This window comes from Camelus bactrianus, chromosome 27 (assembly GCF_048773025.1).
Source record: "Camelus bactrianus isolate YW-2024 breed Bactrian camel chromosome 27, ASM4877302v1, whole genome shotgun sequence".
In the NCBI taxonomy this organism is placed as follows: Eukaryota; Metazoa; Chordata; class Mammalia; order Artiodactyla; family Camelidae; genus Camelus; species Camelus bactrianus.
Window position 1 is genome coordinate 33,354,733 of NC_133565.1, and position 10,813 is coordinate 33,365,545.

At 59.6% G+C, this 10,813-nt stretch overlaps 1 protein-coding gene across 3 annotated transcripts; it reads right to left on the reverse strand.

Annotated features, from left to right (window-relative positions):
* Nucleotides 1-1,102: 1,102 nt before the first annotated feature.
* Nucleotides 1,103-10,459, reverse strand: ISLR2 (immunoglobulin superfamily containing leucine rich repeat 2). 3 transcript variants are annotated; one of them, XM_074354065.1, is made up of 4 exons: nt 8,418-9,137; nt 7,383-7,486; nt 6,103-6,250; nt 1,103-4,758 (listed from the first exon to the last, which is right to left on the reverse strand). In XM_074354065.1, exons 1-4 carry the CDS (start codon nt 8,719-8,721, stop codon nt 2,507-2,509), a joined length of 2,808 nt encoding a protein of 935 aa, XP_074210166.1. In that variant the 5' UTR covers nt 8,722-9,137; the 3' UTR covers nt 1,103-2,506. The 3 variants fall into 3 exon arrangements, with proteins under 3 accessions (XP_074210166.1, XP_010953576.2, XP_074210167.1); XM_010955274.3 differs by lacking the exons at nt 7,383-7,486; nt 8,418-9,137 and adding an exon at nt 9,197-10,459; XM_074354066.1 differs by lacking the exons at nt 7,383-7,486; nt 8,418-9,137 and adding an exon at nt 6,801-7,367.
* Nucleotides 10,460-10,813: the final 354 nt, after the last annotated feature.

Genomic DNA, 10,813 nt, shown 5'->3' on the forward strand with positions numbered 1-10,813 from the left:
GTAGGGATAGAATCTTCACCTGCTCCCTCATTTCTATTCCTTTTCTCTTCTGCTTCCCTTCCTGGCCACACCCTATCCCATGGGGGGACTCAGCTGAAACACAACCAGCCCAGACAGAGCACTTTGGGCTGGACAGGAGCATCCACTCCCATCCCTCTGTCTCTCCAGTTCCCCACTCAAGAAGCTTCATTTCTAGGACTATTAGATGAGTGTGCTTCCAACCCCGATTGTACATGTGTACCCACCTCAGCCCACGCCAAGTCTCACATACCTTGCCGGTTGTCCATTTCTCATTCACTGAGCATCACCCCCAGCACGCGCGCGCGCGCGCGCACACACACACACACACACACACACACACACACACACACACACACACACACACACGGCTCCTGGGCTTAAGATGCCAGCTTGTTCTGTAGAATCAACCTTGCCAGGTTTCCCCCTTTGCTGCCCTCCATCATTTGCTTGCTCTGCTTGCTCTGTAGTTTGTTGCTTGTGATTTCTCTTGTGCAAGCCGCAGCAGTCTTGCGCCTGTGAATTCCCCCACTGGCTTCTCAGAGGGCCAAGGTTGGTATTGCGACTCAGAAACTAGGCAGTCCTCACACACAGAGCCACACCCCATCATAGCCTCAACCCAAAGAGGATTGGGCACACACAACACACACACACAACACACTCATGCACTCAGGAGCTCCCCCCAGTTCAGTCTGCCCCCTTGCAAGCCCTCCTCACTCACTTCCAGCCTCCCCCATCCCACTTGGTTTCCTCCTCCATCCAGGGTTAAAGGCATCAACACCTGGCAAAATCACAGGACAAACACGAAATCACGCAAAGGATCTCAATGGGGGGATCCGAGGGCCTCCTTCCTTCCGCAGTTTCTTCCTGCATCCCCCAGGCTTCCTCCCTCTGTCCCCTGACAGAGTCACCAAGCCCAGTTCAAATTGATTGTTTTATTGACTGTTTACATACAGACGCCTTTAGAAAAGGGCGCGGGTTCCAGGGGCTATTCCGCCCCCGGCCGCACTTGTGCTGCGCTTCGCGGACAGGGCTGGTCCCAACGCCCCCACCCCACCCCCACCCCAACCCCGACGGTTTTCTGCAAGAACAAAAAAAGACCCCCGCCCGAGTGGCCGCGCCGCGTCCCTCTCCCTCCCTCCTTCCCCGCCCTCCCCGCCCTCCTCCCCATACTACACTTGACACACTTTTACGGGACACAGAGTTTTCTCCTACAGAGCACGCTCGTCTAGGACTACAGCTGGGCAAATACTACTCTCGCGGAAGGAGGGGCCGGGCGGGGAGGCGCGAGGACCCAGGGCCTTTCTCCATACGGATCCTGCCGCTGGGTCACGGGCAGGCTTTGCGCGAACCAGGGCCCAAGCCCTCACGAGATACCAGGTCCGGGAGGCCACAGTTGGCTTCCTGCGCCCCCGGCGCTTCTCGAGCTGAGGTCTGGGCCCCGTGCACCCCCGGGAGCGGAGCTGTCGAGTGCACCGATCTCCAGAAACTCCGACTCACCCACCACGAAACTGGCCTGGGACTGAGGCTGCGCCCTCCGCGGGAGAGGCCCGCGGGAGAGGCCCGCGGTTCCGCAGCGCTTAAAGTTAGGAGAGGGGGCGAGAGAAGACGGATTCCCGCCCCCATTCCCAGGCGCGCGCGCGCGCGCGCACACACACACCACACACACACACACACACACACACACACCACACACACACACACCACACACACACACACCACACACACACACGCGCGCGCGCGCGCGCGCGTTTTCCCAGAGGCTAGGAAGGGAGTGTTAGCACCAGACCCGGAGTGTGCTGTCTTTGAAAACAACGAAAATATGAAAATCAGAGCGCGGAGCTGAAAGGCGCTGCAAGCATCCGGCTCGGCTCCAGCTGTTTAGAAGCAGAGTGCGGATGGGGGGACAGAAGTGTTTGGTTCCCAATCAGAAGGGGGCTTTGAATCTAAAAACTGGGGAGTTGCCACCGAATCCTGGCTTCTGGGACGTGCACCCTGGAAAGGGCTGAATGAGGGGTCGAGGCAGGACCCCACAGCGCTCCACGCTAGAGACATGTGCTGGGGGTCCCGGGCTGATCCTCGAGCCACAACGTTACCATCAGATCTTTCCAACGTCTTCTCTCATTTTCTCTGCTCTCGAGACCACGATGGGGCGGGCGGCGGGGCGATTGCGCAGTTAACTGCGGTAGGAATGGAGAGGCTTGGGTTTAGCCTCACGGTCAGCGGGTGGTGTCTTACATAGGGAGAGAGGAGCGGGGAAGCTGTGCTTGCCGTGGAGGCGAATTCAACCCACAAAGTCAATGACCATTGTGGGTGGGACTGATGAAATCATCCCACTCCCCACTAGAAGTCCCCAGTAGTCAAGATTAGAGGGTGGTAGAGGGCGGAGTAAGTGAAGAGAGGGGTGCATAAATCCTGCCAGCCGTAGGCTTCTGCTCCCAGGCGCCCGAGGTGGGGATGGGAATGGGCGGCCGGGCAGACTGGGAGTTCAGCCCGCTGTCTGCCTATAGTTGCCGTTAATCTCCTGGGCGATGTCGACAGCTTCGGCACCCAGGGGCAGCCGATCACTGTACTCGGAGCCCGCCTCGAACTCCTCTTGGTTGGCCTTAGACTGGGACTCCACCAGCGAGCAGGCCGCCAGGCTCTCCTCTCTCTGCAGGTCCCCACCTGGGTCCCCCTGCTCCACGTCTTCGTCAAGGCCCTCCCCGGGGACCTCCTCTGGCTCCTCGCCGCCCGCCTCGCCGCCTGCCTGGTAGCTTTTGTCGGACTCGAGGTAGGAGGCACGCGGGTCGAAGTCGGCGGCGATGCGCTTCTCCATGGGATCCGGAGCCTGCGGCCTCAGGATAAGACGGTAGGGCTTGCCCGGGTGTTTGGCCAGCAGATGGCAGCAGGCGGCGCCCAGCAGGGGCACGGTGGCCAGCACCAGGAGGAACACGCTCACCGCCACGATAACTAGCAATGAGGGCAACTCCTTCTTGGTGGCGAACACCACTTGCACATGGCAAGCCTCGCCTGCCAGCGCCAGGCACACGGAATAGTTAGTGCCGGGCCGCAGGCCGCGGAACCAGTAGGCGTTGACGCCCTCCTCTACACGCGACCACTGCACGGCTGCGCCGCCCCCGGCCGGGCACAGATAGAGCAGGCGCACTGGCCGCCTCCCTGGCCGCCCGGCTCCTGCAGCCCCGCCGGGCCCGGGGCCCCAGCGCGCCGCCAGCGGCGTCAGCTGCACCCGCGCCTCGCGCTCCGCCACGTCCAGCGCGATGACGCCCAGCTCGAAGACGTGCGGCTTGAGCTCCGCGCTCTGGTTGAACGCGTGATTGGACACGTACCGCGAGGGGTCCCCGTGGCCACAGCGTTGCTCCTCCACCCCGTCCGCAGAGACCTGGTCTTCCGCCTCCTCTCCCTCACCTGCCTCCTCCTCCTCTTCCGGCCCCGCCTCAGCCTCTCCGAGGGCACTAACCCGGGCCAGGCCTTGGCCTTTGATTTTGCCCTCAGGCTTGGAAGGTAGGACACTGTTGCCCCGGCCTTTGGCTGTGGACTTACGTTCAGAAGTTGGGGCCTGCCCGTTAGGGTCTCCCCCTGCGCCAGAAGCGTGTTTTGGGGGCCCGGCAGCTGCCACTGCCACACGTAGTGAAGTGGAGTTGGCACCCAGCTCGTTGTGGGCACGGCATGTGTAGACGCCTGCCTCCTTGGAGCTCAGGAGGGGCACCAACAAGGAGCCGTTTGTGAGGGCCAGGAAGCGCGGGGTGGCTGGGGGCGCGGGCCAAGCCGGTGCTGGAGTCGGGGTTGGGGCCTCTGTCTGCGTGGGCCCATCCCCTTCTCCTTTCTCCTCCCTGTCTTCTGCCCCGTCCCCGTCATCCTCCCCGCTCAGGACCGGCGGCACTAAGACTATGGTGCCACCCGGGATCTGAAGTTGCCACTGCAGGCGGGGTGTGGGGTGTCCTTCGGCGACGCAGTGTAGCATGAGCGCCAGGCCGGCGCGAAGGGGGCTGCCTGGCGCCTCAGGCGGCGGCTCGACACTCAGATGCACACTGGGCGGTGCACAGGATAGGGCGGGCAGGCGGTGCACCGGCACCCCCTGCAGCGCGGGAGGCGAGGCGCACGCGATGGAGTCGGGCTCGGGTAACGAGACCCGGGTGCTCGCGGCCCAGGCCTGCAGCCACACAAGGCTGCAACTGCAGTGGAAGGGGTTGTGATAGAGTTGAAGATGTGACAGCGCGCTCAGCGCGTCGAAGGTGCCGGGAGCCAATGTACGAAGCCGGTTGTTGTTGATGCGCAGGGAGCGCAGGTCGGGCAGCGCACCGAGTGCGTCTCGGGGCAACGACCCCAAGCGGTTGTGGTTCATCTTGAGTAGCTGTAGTGCGCTCAGGTTACGCAGATCGCTCCATGGGAAGCTGGATATGAGGTTGTGGCTTAGGTCGAGGTTCTTGAGCTGGCTCAGCACAGCCAGCGAGCCTGGCTCCACAGTGCGCACTTCATTGTGCGCCAGCCACAGCGACGTGACCTGCGTGACGTCGGCGAAGGCCCCGCGCCGCAGCACAGTGATCTTGTTCGCCGACAGGCTAAGCGTGGTCACGTTGGCCGGCAGTCCTTCGGGCACCTCGCGCAGCTCCTTGTAGGCGCAGTCGGCGAACTGATGCGCGTATTTGTCCACGCAGGCGCACGGCTCTGGGCACGCTCCGGCCACTCCTAGAAGCGCCCAGGCCAGCCACAGTGCTCGCAAGGGCACCATCGTGGATCCTGCAGGTGGAAGCCAGGGGAAGAGGGAAGAAGGTGACTCACTGCGCCCCATCCCTCCCCTATCAAGCTCTGCCTCCATAAACCCGTCTAGGGAAGGTCCCAGGGCTCCGGCAGCTTTCTCCTTTGTGCCCAGGAGGTCTCTGAGGCACGAGTTGGAGCTCAGTAAAAGTCTCGGGATTCAATGTGTGCTCCCTCTTACGTCCCTGACTTCTTTTTCCAGCTGCCTCCTACCTCCCGTTTTTTTCTTTACCTGTCGGGTCACCCTGAGGCTGGCCCCTCCACAGACTGGGCTGCTCACGGGTCTGCCTTGGGCTTTGCACTGACCCCTGCCTATGTTTCTAAGCTTTCGTTTAACTCAGTGAAAGGGATAAACAGAAAGGGCATTTTTGTCCATGACCACCTGTCCTCCTTTGAACTCTTTGTCCCACACACAGCACTTGCACACACGCCCATATAGGCGTGCAATACAAACACACACCCAGGCACTGCCATCAAACTGCCAACTTCTGCAGGCGTTTAGAGGTTCACAACACATTTCGTAGACATACAAACACAAAGACACCGCGACAGACCCAAGGACACAATGTATCCTGGAGACCTCATTGTTCTCTCAGTTGAACACAGCATTTGTACAGCGATCTCCATCATGGGGCAAAGCGCTTTTCTGTTCATTGTGAGAACTGACAGACACCAGGACACAAGTCCTCACACAGACCAACCCACATACAGGGACACTTGAGTATACACTTGAGTATCCTCCAAAACTGAAATCTCAGAGGATCAGCAAATGCTGAGAACTTGGGGCAGGTGCTAAGAGGCTTGGGATGGGAAACGAACTTGTCAGGCCCCCTCTGGCTTCAACTCCTGGGAGGGGAAAACTGACGGCTTGCTCACTTAACCTTCCATCTGAGGAAGGAGGTCCTCCTCCAAGCAGGGGCAAGGAGCAATGGAGGGAGCTCACTCAAGATTCTCCCTCCCCTTCCTACCTTTGCAGGCTCCCATGGGGGCAGGGGAAGTCCCCAGCCGTGGTTCAAGGGGGCTGCCACTAGCTAATCAAGCAGGAGAAGATTCAAGATCTTGCCCCTTTTCAGCAGCTCACAATGCTTGAGCTCCCCACCCCTCCCCCAAAAGCTCCAAATCCCAAGCCACACAAATGCACTTACACACAGATTCCCTGCTCCCACCTAGGGCTTATGGCAGGTTTGCCAGAGCCCCTCCCACACTCTGGTCCTTAGGAACCCACGTTCCTCACTCCTCCGTGCTCTGGAGGGAGACCCCCCTCCTCTCCTCTCCCCTGTCTCAGGGCTGGCGGTGTCTGGCACCCTAGACAGGACCTACCCTTACCTGGGTCAGGGTTGTGAGGTGGTCTCTGCGCCTTACCCACTGCTCGCTGACTCCGTGCGCTGCTCTGGGGCTGCAACCTTTTCTCCAGACCTGATGTTGCGGAGCCAGGACGACAGCCCAAGGGCGCTTTCCACATCTGTTGCTGCGACTGTGGGGAAGACAGAGGGAGGGACAGAGAAAGGGACAGGTAAGTTTTGGACTTTCCTGGCCCTGAGGTCCCACTTCAGTTTTTTGTTTCTCATCTATTCCCCCCACCTCTCACTGGCTGCCGATTGAAGAGTCCTTTCGCGCGCTCCCGGGCTCGGCAGGAACGCGCACAGCCTCTCCCACCACCCGCACCATCTACATTTGTTAAAGCCATAGAGACTCTCCCAGTGGCCGAGAGACGTTGGTCACAAAGGGATGCCCCCACACCCACCGCCCTTGGCTCGGCTCTTCCCAGTTCACAACACTCCTATAATCCATGCCCCCCCCCACATTTACACATCTGTAGACCTTGTCACTATCCCTAATCACACCGCCCCCCATTCAAACACGTTGGCACAGACACAGACCTTCACACCCTCCACACAGTCCACATGTTAGAATGACCCATCATCATGTAACAATGTGTTCACACACATTTTCAAAGGCACACCTTCACCCGGGACACTCACCATTCCCCCCTCCTAAACGCAAGCACATTCATGTGCACTCACCCTCACGCGCGGGTCCCGCCAGGGCCCGTGAGCTTTGCTGTTAATTGAATGCGAGCCGCTTTTACACCCCGCAACACGTGAGACAAACCATCTTTGAGGAATTTGGGGGGAAGGAAAGGCGCACGATGAAGAGGGGAAGGCGTGCCTTTGCCTTTAAACTCTTTTTGCAAAGGCAGGCGGTGGCGCAGACAGACCTCGAGCGGGACCGGCGGATCTGCGCGCAGCCGGGCTCGCGCGGACCCTTCCTTCCCGCACCACCCACCCCCTGCTAGCCGCCTCCTTCCCGAAGCCACATTCAACACGATGCATAATTGATAGTGTTAGCAGAGAGCCTCACCCTCCCTGCTATTTTTGCCTGGATCTGGGCAGCTAGGAGCCCTGATCTCCCCCGCACCCCCCCCCCCCCGGTCCAACCCGAAGACGAGAAAGCACCGCCCTGCAGGGTGCGCGGGGAATCAACGCTCCCCTCCCCAGCCCACCATCGACCCTGCCAAGCCTCTTCAGCTTTACTCTGTACGTCTCGTCTTTTGTGGCTAAACCAGCGCTTGAAGCCCACCGCCCAGCGCGCCGGCCGGTGCATACCACCGGATGGGGCCGGGAGAGTGGGTACCAGCCTCCGCTCCCAGGAAGCCGTCCTGATCTTGCTCTCAGGTCTTGCCAGCTACGAGGCGAGTGGGGCTCCGGGGCTGCAGGAGACAGCGGCACGGAAAGGAATGGTTACAAAACGTCTGCTCCTTTTGAGCACTGTGGGCTGGGGACTTAAGGCTTGAGCATCTCTACCCGCCACCCCCGCCTCCGCCTCCGCCAACATCTTTACAGCCTAACAAGCAAACACACCGTCAACCCCACACCCTACCCCTCAAAGCCTCCGAGGCCCGGTGTCGCCCCGCTGTCTCACACCCTCACACAACAGCCGGCCCCAGCAGACTCGACTGTCTGCTGTTCCCAACTCTTGTTCCCTGTCTAGGAGAAATCCCGATATTTCTTTCAGCAACAAGGAGGTGGAGGCGCAGGAATGTGGAGGCATTTGTATAAAACTCGATTTCTGTCCCCCCACGGTGCCCATGGCAGCCCTGGAGACAGAGTTGCTGACCAGAGTCGGGAAAGGGGTGCAGGCTCCGGGAAATACTTATAGTCCCTGCCTTCCCCGGTTTTTCCGTGGACACTGAGTTCTCCGGGAGCACGTGGCCCCCCTGCCCTCACCCTGGAGGAAGCGGTCTCTGAAGGTGGGTCGGTGGCTCGGGTTTGGGGCCTCTGAGATCGATCTTCCAATTTGAGCGTTGAGCATTTTAATGAGCTGGGAAGGTGGGGGGGTGGGGAGACGGGTGAGGAGCGCTGCATCTAAAGAGACCACCCGACTAGGAGTTCCGCGGATCCTTTGTAAATTAAATATGAAAAGACGCGTGCACGCACTTGGCATCCTTCCCTCTCTCCCATTCCTGCGGTTGCTTAGCGGTCTGGGACCCGCGCATCTCTCTCAACTCAGAATTCAGAACCCAGAACTTCACTCCGCCTGCCCGGGCCTGTAGTCCCCACAGAAGCCCCTGGGAAAGGGCGCGCGGGCTCCGGAGACAGAAGACATCTTTGAGCAGGGAGGAGGAGTGAGAGGACCGTTACCCTGCAGTGGGGGCAGCGGGAGCAGGTCCCTAGTCCAGGAGTGAGTCCGGGTGGTTTGGGTCTCGCTGGGCCGGGCTATGTTGCGGCCGGCTGGCCTGGCACAGCCTCTTTGTCTGCGGAGCAAGGGGGCGTTCTGGGCGTGTTGTCTGCGTCCTGGGAATCCTGAGGGGCGGTTCCAGGAGGCTTGTCGAGGAAGAGGGGCCTGGGGAGGCGGGGGCCCAGCAAGGAGGTTGGAGGGTGGCTCCTGGATTGGGGGTGGGGGGTCCTGGAGACTTTCCCTGGCGGAGGGAGGGGCTCCCGGCATAAAGGCAGGGACCGAGGTTCCACCGTTGAGGCGCGTACCCTCCACCCAAGTTTCACCTCTTTTTTGGTTCTTTTTGCCTTCTGCTAGAAGGTGGACGGAGAGGCAGGGGATAACTTGGAAGGGTTGAGGGACTGGAAGACAGAGGCTGGGGAGCAGAAGGAAAAATGAGCTCGCTCACTCTCCGCAGAGGAACTTCCCTGGACCGTAGGGACCCTCCCTACCCGCGTCCTGGGAACCTCCGGGGCCCACGGGCCAATAAAGACCCCTTTCCCTCGCTCTTTTGCTGAGGGTGCAGAAGCCGGGGGGGGGGGGGGATTCTGCAGGGAGACAGGGCTCCAGGGGCCTGGAGGGCGCTAAGGGCGCAGTGACCACCCAAGCGAGGGCGCCGACCCCCGCGGACCCCCGCGGCTCCCGCCCATTGTCCAGCAAGTGCTTTTGTTCCCCGAGCTTGCCCTGGGGGAAAGACAAGCCTTACCACCGCCTTGGACCTTGAAGAGGTCAGTGCCCGCCCTTGGCAGGGCTGGAGCCCGCGTCGCCCTAGGCAGAGTCCTCCGAGGCCTGAGATGGGAACTAGGACTCCAGGATAAGCCTCCGAGCTCAACTAGAAGACTGAGCGCATCTAGACCGGCGCCACCAGGCGCGCAGGAGCCGCTCTAATGTCTGTGATGTTAATAACGATACAGTTACTGAAGGGCTGGGGAATCGGGAGCGAAGGTACCACCCCGCCGCCGCCCACGTCTTTGATGGTTAAAGAAACAGACATCTTATCAGGTGTGTGGAAGTAGATGTGGGGAGAGGAGGGATGCAAGGTTCCAAGACGCCAACGTGGAGAGCCCAGATTTGAAATCTGCAGAATATATGCCGAGGCTTTTTGACTAGGCTTGTGGGGGTGGGGAGCGATCCTAGACAGACCCGGGGCGAAGAGCTAGAGTTCCGGGCACCTTTTGTGGCTCGACCTCTAACTTCGACCTAGCTGACCCGGACGGTCGCGAGCGTAGAGCGGGTTGAAACCCACTGGATCCCCACACTAGCTCTCCGCGTTCTGTGCGTTCAAGTCTCGGGCCCAGGCCTGGTCCGCGCGCGCCCCCTGCTGGAAATCGCCTGCCCGGCTCAGAGGCCCGGGGTAACGGCTGGGTTACACTCGGCCAGCCAGGGCGGAGGCGTGCGCTGCCCACAGCTCTGTATCCCGCGGCGCAAAGTTCCCAAGTGGGGGACGCTAAACCAAGGCACCGAAGCTTTCCTTCCCATGCCCACCCAGCGTACGTACCAGGAATCTGCAACCTCCTCACCCCTGCCCAACACAGGCACAGTCCCCGCTTCTCACCCCATTGTGTTTTCAACGCCCAAGGCACAACAGTCACCCTCCAGATGCTCCTTGAGCTAATAGTCCCTGGCATGAATCAATGAGTTTAGTTGTCCTGGGAAGAAACCGTCCTGTACTCCTCTTCAGCCCTCCTTCAACCTTCCCCTGTGCTGCGTGAGCGCTTTCTGTTTGAGTCCTGCACCCCAGCCCTAGAAAGCAATCCTTAAGTCTAACTTTGCCAGGGACCTATAAAATGTTCTTCAGGCTTTAAGAACGAAAATAGAAAACTGCAAAGTTGGAAGTAATAGACATTTGACTAAACGTTTAGGACATGTAACATTGCTTTGTGCAATGTTCAGTTGGAACTGCATTCAGAGTTGTACATGTGCTTGTATTTAATGTGAGAGGTAGGTGATTTAATGAATGAGGGAGGGCCTCTGAGAGTAAGAAAGCCAGGGCCTAGAAGGACATCACATATCCCCAGCATAGCAGCCGGCTCAGGAGACCCTACCCACCTGTCCTCCAGCCAGGATCTCCTAAACATACAGCTTCCCACCTTTCAGCTTCCGCAGTCCCTGTTTATAACCCCCATCGCCCAATTTCCATCTCTCTTTTCCCTCATACACACTCTACGTAGTGGTTAGGAGGAAATGTTCTAGCATCAGACTCCACCATGTACTCTCTGTATGACCTTGGCTAAGTTACTTAACCTCTGTGCTTGGGGTGGGGGAGGGGAAGGGTATAAATAAGAATACTTATTTTATTGGGTTGCTGTGAGGGTTAAGTGAG